The sequence below is a fragment of the Balaenoptera acutorostrata genome, chromosome 2 (assembly GCF_949987535.1).
Source record: "Balaenoptera acutorostrata chromosome 2, mBalAcu1.1, whole genome shotgun sequence".
Classification (NCBI taxonomy): Eukaryota; Metazoa; Chordata; class Mammalia; order Artiodactyla; family Balaenopteridae; genus Balaenoptera; species Balaenoptera acutorostrata.
Genome location: NC_080065.1, coordinates 37870297 through 37883637, shown reverse-complemented (window position 1 = coordinate 37883637; position 13341 = coordinate 37870297). Strand labels below are relative to the sequence as shown.

General features: G+C 39.8%; 1 protein-coding gene across 2 annotated transcripts in view; it reads left to right on the top strand.

Annotated features, from left to right (window-relative positions):
- OXCT1 (3-oxoacid CoA-transferase 1) overlaps positions 1-13341 on the top strand; it is a 137854-nt gene that overhangs the window by 115194 nt on the left and 9319 nt on the right. For both annotated transcript variants that reach the window (XM_057540656.1, XM_007195526.2), the window contains exons 15-16: positions 6548-6628; positions 12408-12509. In XM_057540656.1, the coding sequence (XP_057396639.1) occupies positions 6548-6628; positions 12408-12509 (183 nt within the window). The remainder of the gene's footprint in view (positions 1-6547; positions 6629-12407; positions 12510-13341) is intronic.

Here is a 13341-nt window from a genome sequence, read left to right as displayed (position 1 = left end):
TATTCTAAGATCTCAAAGCCCTGAAGACTATTTTCAGGGAAATGGCTTGCTGTATCTATTGTCTCATTTGGCTAGTCTTCCCCTGAGAATGTGCCTGTGTAACCACAAACTGTTATTACATCCACGTATAAAAACCATTTGTAACAGCAACGATTCTCTGCTTCAGAGCTAGCTGAGCCTTTCCACTGAAGTCCTATATGGATTGCTGGGACCCCTACCAAATAGGTGCTGTGTAAAGGCCAAAAATATCCCATGAGGATAAACTCAGTGTGAGTAATGTCATCATCATCTTGTCCTTTTATTCTGTGTACCTTGATTTCTTTCTTTAGCAAATCCCATTTTTCTTTTCTGGGTACCACATCAATCATCATAGTGATGTGACAGTCATGGGTTTTGTAATACAGTGTTCCCCAGTTTTTATATCTGTTTTGTGTGTGCTCGTGTGTGTGTATAGAAGGAAGGGGCAAGGGTGGTTGCACTCCGGCTTCCTCCATGATATTTCGGCAAGCCCTAAGAGAGACCTGTCCTTGGTTTCATTGTGCAACCAGACAAAGTATGGAGTATTCCCTTGCCAAGGTCAGCCTTTGTAGCCCCGCTTTTCAACAGATTAATGCAAGCCTTGCAGCTGTAGGAGAGAGCAAGCAGAAGATGTAGAATAAGTATAGTATAATTCACTCAGTTTCTCTCTTTACTTATACATTTGTATGTTTCATACTGCAGTCTTTTCTTTTTGTTTGGATGCGCCGCATGGCTTGAGGGATATTAGTTCCCTGACCAGGGATTGAACCCGAACGACAGCAGTGAAAGCACCAAGTCCTAACCATTGGACCACCAGGGAACTCCCCATACCGCAGTCTTGAGGTGTCTTTGCTACTCCCTTTGCTCATGCCTTTATCTGTCTCCCCAAGTTTTGTAAGCCCCTTTGCACACCTCTGCTAGCTGCACTTCTCCTAGTGAGCTCAGAGATGCTGGGAATGTACAAGTACATTTCTTAGGACTAAAAAGCAGCCTCCAGTGGTCCATAGCCACTGAGTCACATGGTATTTTACAGCTCCTATGCTGTTGGAGTTCGTTGGATCAGAATTATAATAGTCAGACAGCATTTATTGATCGCTGTGGTTTGTCTAGTACTCTGCTCATTGCGGAAGATACAAAGATAAATTGTTTCAGAGTCCAGTGGTGGGTAAAGAGAGGGCAACAATTACAACATGTGTGGAGAGTAGAGGAAACACAGGAACACCTACGAGGTGCACCAGACTAGGAATGTCCTTGGGACACTGGAGTGGTGGCACTGGATAGGGGATGTTGGAGATGGTTTCTCCAGGGTAGATGACACCTGAGCCAAGTCGTGAAGAATAGGGAGGGTGTTGCCATTCGAACGTGGGATGAAGGAGTACAGGGTGGTGTGTGTTTCAGGTGGCGCGAATACACCCGTAAAGACTCGGTCCCTTAAGGATCAACCAACTTCTAGACTTTGCCTTCTTTGTACTTGATCACTAGGGCTTTCCCAAAGAAGAAATATATTGCAGCCACATTGAAGAAATACTTAACAAAAAAGATGGGCATAAAATGGGGTTTTATGTAAGGCAAAATCTTACATGAATGCTCCATTGCCTCAGGTGAAAGAAATGTTGACATCAAATGTAAAAATCATCATGTTGTAAAAGAGCTTGTTATTTGGGATTAAGTTTATTGTGATAACACAAGGCTTATTGTAATGATAACAAGGGAATTTATTATCATTTAACCAGAGTCGTTTATTACTGAAGAATTTAGTAATAAATTGCACACAGATATCTAATGAATTAAAAAGAGATCACCATGAAGCAAGTAAGTAATAGAAAGTATTAAGGCTTTTGGTCATATAAAATGAAAATGGTGGATTCCTAGATTTTGCAGGAGTCCTATAAGTGATGCAGTGGGGAAAAGAGAAAAGCTGGAGAAGCAAGTGGAGGAAAGAGATTTAGCTATTCACCCAGGTTATGATGAAATTAGGAAATAAGGAAACATCAAAATCAGGAGCCCTCGGGTCCAGTCAGAGAATTTTTAATGCTACCCTTGGTATCCGTTCCTCTGCCTTTTCTGACCTTTCTTCGTGGAGAAAGAAAGAAGCAGAATGATGAGGATGAACAAGACCCCCCTCACCCAAAATATTCGAATGGATTCAACCCCTCCTACTTTACTGCGCTTGCAGAACATTTCTTCCTGCCGTGATCAGGTGAAGAAGACAAGGCAATCGAACAGAAAACTACAGCACAAAGAATTTAAGGGACCAAATGAGTATTAAGTGGCAGAGTTAAGATTCAAAACCGGGTCTTCGGACTCCTAATATAGTGTTCTTTGCTACCACACTACACTGCATCTCTTTTTCAGGATTTATTTTTAAATGCTAAAAACTCAGTGATTGTTCCTCCTTTGTGAATCATAGAACTTGGTAAGGCTCAGCCTGGCGTGGTTAGAATAGAGTCCTCAAGTGGGCGTTAGTCATATTTTGGCTTCCTAGCTAACCTATTGTTGGATACTGAAATTGTGACGTTCTTTAATCTCCTTCTGCATGCCATTTTCTCTTTACCCTTGATCTGTGTTATGTCTTGAAGCTCAGAGTGAATGGAGTCACCTAGCTACATTGTTCTCACGGCAAGAGTACGCTTGGTGCCAGCTTCCTAGGCCAGCCATATGGTTTGCCCCCAAATACGTGTTGGCGTTTCATTAGTTTTGTGGCTCTCAGGAATTCTGTTTAGGCCATTTTCTGTGTAATTCTATGTCCAACTTCGTTTAGGAACTTAAGAGCTCCTGAAGAATTCCCTGGTAGGTTGTAGAAATGTTAAATATAGGTTATAAAAACAGTGCAAGCTTATTGAGCACCTGCTAAGTACTGGACACTTACAATAACCCCTGAGGTAAAGCGATGGATAAGCACAGACACAGGAACCTTGCCCAGCCAGTGTGGAGCAGAGTTAGGCTTTGCACTCAGGTCCTTTGGCTCCACTCTGAGCCACTGAGCTATACTGTTTACATGGAAAATGGTCTCTAAAAGGTCTCTGTTGGTAGGGCACAGTTAATTCTGTCAGTTGAAATACACGCTTGATCCTAAACCATCGTTTGTTGTTCATTGAAATCCAAGTGGCTGCTTTCACACCAGGTGTAGACCTTGCTCAAATAATGAGAACAAAGTAAGAGCTCCCTGCAGAAAATATTCTTTGGAGGCCCACAGATTGTTCACTTTGTTCGCAGGCAGACCTGGAATTCATTGTGACATGTCTTATTTGAGTTATATTAAGTGTAAGGAGTCCTGACAACTCTTGAAGTTCGAATGTTCATCATTAATTTCAGCTCTTTAATTAAGCTTCTGTGACACGTGCAAGCTTTCTTTGAAATCTGGGAATGAAAATAGATCATTAAAAATGAAGCAAAAATGAGGTTTCATTTCTACAGCTATAAATTTTCTTACACGTTAAGACCCAGAAGCATATAACTTGTTGTTAAAGGTATAACATCTATCTACTCTATGTGTATTTAGCACTACTTTTGACTAAAAGTAATAGAGTTTGTCTTCTTTTGAAATCCACCCAAGATTCCCAATAGACTTCCCTTTTTCTTCCCATTCATTCATTCATTCAAAAAATATTGAGTATCTTTTATGCCATACACTGGGTGAAGTATACTAAAACCTCTTAGTTACTAGTATGTTGGTGAGTTGACAGATTATTACAAGCAGTAAAATCTTAATTAAGCCCAGTTATTTGAAATATCTTGCCTCTGATCATACTTGGTATGGCAGCAGTTTTGAGAGAGAGGTAAACCAGGTAGTGGTGCATATTTCAGAAGGTAAAACATTGAGATGGCTAAAGATGATGATGACATCATGTGTGGTGCTTTCAGATCCAAAAAGGAAGGAATAGAAGCATTTTTGCCATTTTTAAAAGAAGATCTAAAATGTGATAAATTAGCCTTCAGCCTCAAGGGAAATATTAATTTAGGCTCCTGGTGCTTGATACTTAGAAAGGAGCTGAATAATAATCAGAAGAAAATGATCTGAAGATCAAATCATCAGAGCTAATGTTTCCACTGTGCTCCATAGATGTGACCCAGAGGCCACCTCTATACTGGGGGGTGGTAGGGGGTGGGGGAAGGGGGTTAATGGGTGAAAACCTGCTTTCCACTCTCAGTCCCTCTTTTATGTTTGAAAAAAGGGTACCGTGGCTAAAGGAAACTTTGAAAAAATGTGACTATAGACCAATGCACACATTTTACCAATGAGCAAACTGAGGCTCAGACAAATTCCAGGAAAAGCAAATTGCTATATAAGAAAGTGAATATGATCATGGTTTTCTACACTGCCTGGCCCAGCAATGAGCCACTTTACACAGCTGTTTTGTCAGCATGGTGTAAATTCTGACTATTGAGTTACCTACAAATTGTGATATAGGTATGCTGGGAGAACTGAAGATAATGAAGGATGGGGGTTTGTAAAAGAGTTAAGTCTTCATACACCCCAATAAGAAGTTAGTAGATAATATCTAAAGCTGATTAATTAGGAAATAAATAGTTTGGCCAACATAGTATTAAAAAATGCAGAGGCTCAATGGAACAGAATACAGAGCCCAGAAATAAACCCACACAGCTATGGTCAATTAATCTTTGACAAAGGAGGCAAGAATATACAATGGAGAAAAGACCATCTCTTTAGCAAGTGATATTGGAAAAGTTAGACAGCTGCATGTAAATGAATGAAGTTAGAATACACCCTCACACCACACGCAAAAATAAACTCACAGTGGCTTAAAGACTTAAATATATGACACAACAGCGTAAAACTCCTAGAAGAGAACATAAATCCTAGCAACGTTTTCTTAGGTCAGTCTCCCAAGGCAATAGAAATAAAGCAAAAATAAACAAATGGGACCTGATCAAACTTATAAGCTTTTGTACAGCAAGGGAAACCTTAAACAGAATGAAAAGACAATCTGCAGGCTGGGAGAAAATATTTACAAACAATGCGACCAACAAGAGTTTAATTTCCAAAATATACAAACAGCTCATACAACTCAATAACAAAAAAACAAACAACCCAGTCAAAAAATGGGCAGAAGACCTAAATAGACATTTTTCCAAGGAAGACATTCAGATGGCCAATAGGCACATGAAAAGATGCTCAAGATCGCTAATTATTAGAGAAATGCAAATCAAAACTACAATGAGGTACCACCTCACACCAGTCAGAATGGCCATCAAATGCTGGAGAGGGTGTGGAGAAAAGGGAACCCTCCTACACTGTTGTTGTAAATTGGTGCAGCCACTATGGAGAACAGTATGAAGGTTCCTCAAAAAACTAAAAGTAGAGTTGCCGTATGATTCAGCAGTCCCACTCCTGGGCATATATCCAGACAAAACTAATTCGAAAGATACATGCACACCTATGTTCATAGCAGCACTGTTTACAATAGCCAAGACATGGAAGCAACCTATAGGTCCATCAACAGATGAATCGATAAAGATGATGTGGGTGTGGGTGTGTATGAATGGATAAAGAAGATGTGGGGTATACACACACACACACACACACACACAGGAATATTACTCAGCCATAAAAAGACGAATGAAATAATACCATTTGTAGCTACATGGATGGACCTAGAGATTATGATACTAAGTGAAGTAAGTCAGAAAGAGAAAGACAAATACCATATGATATCACTTATATATGGAATCTAAAGTATGACATAAATGAACTTATCTACAAAACAGAAGCAGACTCACAGACATAGAGAACAGACTTGTGGTTGCCAAGGGGGGTGGGCAGCGGAGGGTTGGATTGGGAGTTTGGGGCTAGCAGGTCCAAACTATTATATATATGGTGGATAAACAACAAGGTCCTATTGTATAGCACAGGGAACTATATTTCAATATACAGTAATAAACTGTAATGGAAAATAAAGTAAAATTTATTATAAAATTAAAAAAATTTTTAAATGCAGAGGTAGGAAGAAAATGTAAAATAGTACATAAGAAAATGCTAAAAAAAATTGAATTTTGATTTCTGTTCAGAGCAGGTCTAAGCCTACAGAGGGAGGCAAGAACTGCTGTTTTCTGTGAATATGTCACGTTTGTAACAAATAAAATTAAAACTTCTTAAAAAAGGTATATTATGCATTTGCATTCTGTGTATGCTTCCTACCCTTGGTAAATAATAGGTCGTTTGTCAAGGAGACCATTCCCTGGAAGAGAAAAATTCGCAGGATGCTAGAAGTGAAATTTCTCCATCATATGATCTAAGGGCTGAGGCTTGAGGGGTCAGATCTGCAGCAGGATGTTTCCCAACTAAATCAGTTATGCCTTTGGCTATTCATTTGGCACTCTCCCTAAATTATCTTAGGGACACAAGCTGCCTCCAGAAAGAAAGTAAAAGCATGACTGCGCAAAGATTTCAAACAGACTGTACTTAGGAGACGATTTCTCTGATAGTTCCTGTTTGTCCTATGTTATACCAATTCTAAGTAAGAATTGGTTCCTAACTACTCTTTTTAATGTTTCTTTTTTCAAACAGGGAAATGCACATAAAATCATGGAGAAATGTACATTACCACTGACAGGAAAACAATGTGTCAACCGCATCATTACTGAAAAGGTAAAGTGCCTTTCTCTTTTATTTCCTCTAAATGTCTACCACCTTTTTTTTTTTTATAAGCATTTTAGAATTTTTTTGTTACCGTCTAAAAGTGTGTTACATTGGTAGTCACAGGATTAATTTAATCCGTGGGTAGACCAAATAGGAAGATTCATCAATTTAATGTTTCTAGATGTAGAATTCTTAATGTGACATTCTCTGGAAATATGCATATACATACAGAATTGAACTGCTGTCCTTGGTAACTTTGACAGTGTGATATAAAAAAAGAAAAGTTGTATTGATCCTTATACTTGGGCTATGAAAATGGATGATATATACAAAGTTAAGACTACCTTTCTTCTTTGCTGTCCCAAATCACAAGTACAAATTGTTGGATCTCATTTTAGGAAACTCAGTAAAAATTAGGTTTTAATCATTTAGGTGCAAATTGCAATACAGGCCGCACAGTGAACCAAGAAATCTATTCTTTGGTTCTTGCATGCTTTCAGCCCTCTTTTATAAAGCAGACTTTAGAACACACCAGCCATTTTAGTGCACCTCTAGATTTTATCTTCCTAAATAGAAAATATTGGTTAGTGGTACAACTGAAACTGCTCAGATCAGAGAGAAACATCACTGGTGGTTGCTACAGTCACCTTTCTGACCCAGATTTGAACCTAAGATGTTGGAGTGACATAGTTCTCATAAGTGAGCTAGAAGGCTGTCATTTTCTTGATTCAGTATCTTGATGAACCACAAAACAGAATTCTCTAGATCACCATTTGTTTCTTTGTTTTCTCTTAACGATGCTGTTCCTTTTGGCATTAATCTGGTTTAGAACCCTCATTCGGGTATGGTACAAAGCACCCTAAAGCAGCCTTTCGAAGTAGGTTAGAAGGCTCATAATACTTTTCAGAAGCCACATTTTAAGGAGAGTTCTGTCCTAAATGGTGCCTTCCTCTAGGGCTGTTTATGTGGAATCCATAAAGATGACGTGTAGAGAAGAAAAAGTGGATAGAAGTGTAGAATATTTTAGCTCACCATTTATTCCTTGAGTCTTATCATTTCGTAAACCCCTCCAAAACCATGGACAGGACTTGTTGAAAAGAATCCATTACTTTGAAATCAAAGACAAGACAGTCCTTGATCCTGTTTTCTTTAATAAAGTAAGGTGGTACAGCTTCTAAGGATAATTCCAGCAACATTTTACCCCCGATCTTCCTCTTCCCCCAGGTAAGCCCTCTCCCTACATCCCCACTCCACGTATGCCCTGACCTTGTTCTTACCAGTTTAGTGCTTCTATGTGCAACAACTCCCACTCAACTCTGCCTGTCCAAATCCTACCCATCCTTTAAGTCTAATGCAATTTCCATCTTCATCATGAAGAGGCTTCAGATAGCTTAGCGCTCACAACTTCATCTTCAGAGTGGTCCACCTTTCCTTTTGGCACTTAACCATCTAATACCTACATTTTCTCATGACATTACTCATACATAAATTTACTGCCATTTAAAAAAATCTTCTACCCTTTCCATCCACGTTGTTGTTTCATACATTTATCCATTTAATAAGCATTTTTGAGCTCCTTCTCTGAAGCTGACTATTGCCAACAGTGGATACAGAAAGGAGGACAGTCTTTGCCCCCAAGGAGCACATTCAAGGGGAGTAGACATCAGCAGTACCAGCCTGTATTAGAGTAATACATGTGATAAAGTCCATGAGAGAGAGACGTGCCAAATGCTGAGTTGAGAACATAGAGGAAGGCTGCCTAACAGCCTGGGGAGAGTGGTGTCAAATATTAGCTTTTTCCCAGTCTGGATCTTTTCTCCTCCAGTCTCAGCTTCTCTCATTTTGCCTTAACATTCTCCCTACTTCGGCCATGCTGAATGTTGTGCACTATGTTGCATTCCCTGCCCCCACCCCCGCCATGCTCCTCTGGGACTTGGCACCTCTTGTCTCTCTCCCTGGCATGCTCTCCCCACCCCAACCATCTGGCTAATTCCTGTTCATCTTTTATGTCTCAGCTATATAATTTCTTCTCTGGCAAGTCTTCCCTATCCCTCCCCAAGTCTTCTGGGTGCTTCCGTGAGTCTTAGTACTTACCCTAACTCAGCGTTGGTCACTGTATTGAAATAACCTTTGAGCTCTCTGCCTGTCTCACTCATCACTGTTTGTCCAACACCTAGGATAATGCTTGACCCATACACAGTGAAAGCCTGTTGAATAAATACTGTACTTTTCTCAATGAGAAAATTAACAGATTGAGTGAGGAGTCTTGAAAGATAAGTAGCTTTATAAGTGAGAATAAGACCAAAGAGGCCCTTCTAGGCAAAGGGAAGAAAAATTGGCAGGGTCCTGGAGGTATTAAGAAAACAGAGCTTACTCAAGGACCTGTGAGTGGGATAATGTAGAGTGAGGGCATGGCCAGATATTCTGAAGGCTGAAGGTGAAAAGCCAGTAAGGGACCAAATTATAAAGGAATGTGAATGTCCTGTTAAGAAATTTGGGTTTTATCTGGAAGGCACTTGGGAGCCCTTCAATGATTTTTAATAGCTGGGGACACCATTGATTAGATTTGCATTTTACAAAGAGCCCTGTGGCTTTTATGTAAAGCAAGGGGAGAAGAGATGAGACTCCTTCAGTTATCTTGGCCAGAAATATCAAGGTCCTTAACCACAAGACAGAAAGAGAGATTTCAAAGAGATTTAGGAGCTGGACTCAACCTAACTCGATGATGAATGGGACGTGGTTGCTAAGGCAGAGGTGATTCCTGAGTTTTCTGGCTAGAGGCGTGGTCGACCTGTTGTATCCTTAATGAAGGCTGGGTCTGTAGGAAGAGAAAGGGAGGAGCAAGGGGAGGCAGGAAAAGAACAGGTGCCATTTGAACATACTCAGTTTGATATTTCGGAGTAAGTTAACATCCGGAACATCCATGGGCACCTGGAGCTCAGAGGAGAAGTCACCACTGGAACGGATGTGTGAACTCATTAGCAGACGGGGATAATTGGAGGCTTAACGGCAGATGGTGTTGTGTAGCAGAAAGGAGTAAAGTGAAAGGCAGCTACATGTGGAACTTCGGGTGCCCCAGGGAAAGGAGTGGTGCGTTTACCCCTGTGCTCTATACAGTAGGTGTTTAATAAATTTTGCAGTGCCATTAAGGGCAATGACTCTGGACACTCTGCCAGAGTGGTATGGGACTAGAATTCCATTTTCAGCTCTTAAGGAAAATTCCATTAGTTGCCTGCCATTTGAAAGAGGCTTTGGAGATGTTATGACCCTGATTTCTTGGTTTCGTGTTGCTAGAATGATGTGATGAAAGAGGCCTTCCTCACCAGCACTTGGGCTGTGACTAACTGCTTATCCGTAATGCAGCCTGTTACGGTGGTGAAAAAATAATAAAAGTATCATCTGTGAAACAAAGTAGTCGAAATATTATTCTTGGCAGGTGAACAATTGCTTGTAGCTTTTAGGTTTTAGTGTCCATTTTTATCAAGTATTTGTTTACACTTTATACCACTAAATGGAAATCTTCCTAAATATTTCAAAAGTAAATTTCCCATTTTTAAAAATCATAGATGCTTAGTTTTCCTTGAGAGGAAATTAGGAGCCTTGACCTTGAGAGCTAATTAGGGATTGATAAAGGTGTTAATTAAAGGTTTTTAAAAGCAGTAAGTCATTTGCCATAGATTTTTATCTTCTCAGTCACTGAAGTCTTATATTCATGATACCAAACTTGTCTTCTCCCCAAATCCTTTTCCTGCCTGTTCTTAATAACACACCCCAAAGGCTCTTTTTCTCTTATTTGTTCCATTTTGATAAATTTGTAGTTGTTCATAATACAGGGGAAAGAAAATCAGTATGAATGATGCTCCAGACACACTTTCTGCAAAGGAGAAGTGTCCAATTAAAAAAAATTTGTAATTGTCATTGGGGAATTGAATAACCTCCTGCAGCATACGGACATGCCTAGATGATCATTTTTTTCCCCCTCAAAATACATTTCTGCTAAAAAACGTTTCTTTAGGAACATAAAAATGTGCAAACAAAAAAGAAGTTTGCTGAAATATTTCCTCCTAAATTTAAATTATCTTTTCCAGTAAAATCAACCCAGGTTATCTATGAATTCGTCAAACAAACAGAGAAGGCAAGTATCACTGGTCCCCTTGATGTTTTCCTCCTGAGGAGAACTATCAATTAACTGGATACAAATAAGCATTTGGGGGCTTTGATTTGGGTTCACGCACAAGTGACAGTAAGTTAAGCTGTTAAGGAAAAGAATATGCCTCTGTGGTGCCCTTGCTATATGTCCCCGGCATGAGGCCAGCTGCTCAGAGTGGGTTTATTATTATGTTTGTCCTGTATAAAAATCTTGGGAAGTAGGTTTGTTTGATATCCATCTACACATGTGAAGACAGCTTCACCAAAGATTGCATAGCTAGTGTTGGCAGAGCTGGAATTCCAGTCCAGCTTGAAAGCCAGGGTTCTTTCCTCTGCATGTTGCTGTGTCTTTTATTTTCATTTAAAAATTTTTTTAAATTTTATATTGGAGTACACACTACTGTGTCTTCTTAATAGCCTCCTAACCAGGAGTGTGTTTAAAAATGACAGTTTAGGGTTTGACTTCCAAGCTAGCTGAAAATAAAGATTCTAAGCCTGCAAATAATAGTTGAATTTAAGGGAAACCCAGAGGAGAGGAGCGATCTGGAAAGAATAATACTTAAGTCTGAGGAAGACTAACCATGACAACTGAAAGAGGGAACAGTGCCTGTTGCATGGGAGGACAACTTACTGTAGAGCCCGTGAGTGAAAGTCATAGGGAAGCAGTTTTGGCTCTTGCAGTTAGAGCTTCCCATCAACAGGCAATCTGCCTTGAGGCAGTGAGCCTCCTACCACTGGAAGTTTCTAAACAGAGCCCCAGCGACCATCTCAGAAGAATGTTTTAAAGAATTCTTGGGTGGGAGGTTATATTACATGATTTTGTTGGTCCCTTCCACTCGAGTTGTCATATTACCGAGTGTGACCACGTGCATTCTATATCAGACATGACAGGTTGCTTGGGTCAGGCTATACCAGTTGGCACTACCATCACCTAGTGTTACCAACCAGAATGTTGTAATGCAATATTTAGGGTGAGGTGAGCCTTCTCATGCTGTCCTAAACATAAGCATCTTCATTTGATTTCCATACCAGAGGGAGATTCTCATGCTCTACTTTTGGATCTATGTGTTTTCATAGGACTTAAAGGGAAAGCTTTAATATTTACCTGGGGTGGGGGTGGTCTTTCAGGGCCAGCTATCCCTTTATAATTACTCCTAGCTACTTCAGAGCACCTTCTTTTGTTTCTGTAATTTACCCAGAAGCATTGATCAGCTTTCCCCCCATCATCCCTGTGCTTTCACCTTCCAAATATCTCCTCCCTCCCTGCTTTTCTTCATTCTTTTCTTTCTTCAAATCATTATTAATCATCAAATTGAAATTTTGACCCAAAGTGTTAGATCTAACAAAAAGAAAGTAGTTTAAAAAAACCTGGTTATAATAGTAGCAAATGCCATCAATAGTCAACACTCATTTATTTTCTGACATCAGCAGAGCTCCCCAACTAACTGCCAGTTAGGGAGTTCGCATTTATTCTCACCGAAATATAGCAGTTACGGTTGACATTTTTTCATTGCTCATTTTCAGTCTTTTATCCTGAGTCTTTTCTCTCCTTAAAGAACTTGAGAGGTTATTTCTGTTTTGTGCTATAAAATAATTACCGTAATAGAAATTGTCGTTGTCATTTTCTTGACTTCTGCAGGCTGTATTTGACGTGGACAACAAGAAAGGCCTGACTCTGATTGAACTCTGGGAAGGCCTGACGGTGGATGACATAAAAAAGAGCACTGGGTGCGATTTCGCAGTAAGTGTTTCTGTGAACAAATCCAGCCACTTGTCCTATATCCTGAGCTTGATTAATGGGTGTTTATGGGACATGAACCATTAATTTGTGATCATTTTTGGAGTTGACCTTAGCAGAGAACAGGAGTGGAAGGAAGGGTGCCTTCGCTGAGAGCAGGTGGCAGCAGGAATGGGCTCTGGCTCATGGGCCAGGGTTTGGCTCAGGAGTCAGAAGTGGGAGGAACCACCAGGAGCTGCTGGAAACAGCAGGTTGAGCTTGAACTCTAAGCTACTTTCTGTAATCCTCTGTTCTTGCAATCCCTTGCAATCCTCTGTTCTTGGGTTACGTATCAGCCATGGCCAAACTTAATTAACTAAAAAATGCGGGCCACACTCAGAGAAATGGTACTTCCTTATTTTTAAACCCATCTATGGCTTATGACTTTCTCTTTGATTAACTTCTTTGCCTGATTATTCCATCCCTTGGAGGTATTAGAATGTCGAGCTTTTGACACCACCAGATTTATAGTCACAAAATAGGTGTTCTCTGTATTTGAAGAAAAACTTAGTGCATTAAAACTCTGACTTACAAAGCAGATAAGAACATCAGGGGAGTATCCACTTAAGAAATCTCCAAATCCCTTTTTAAAACTAAGAGAATAATACTGTAATATAAATAATCACCCTTTAATATAAGTGCTTGTTTATGAATCACCAATCACCTACCTAATGGGAGTCGAGAGGACAGCGCAGTCCATTTGAAGTTAATCAAATGTGAAGTCAAAATGTGTCTGAAAAAATGAAAAAATAGACTTTGCTTCTCACATAACTCTTTAAGAACAGCTCTATGTGTT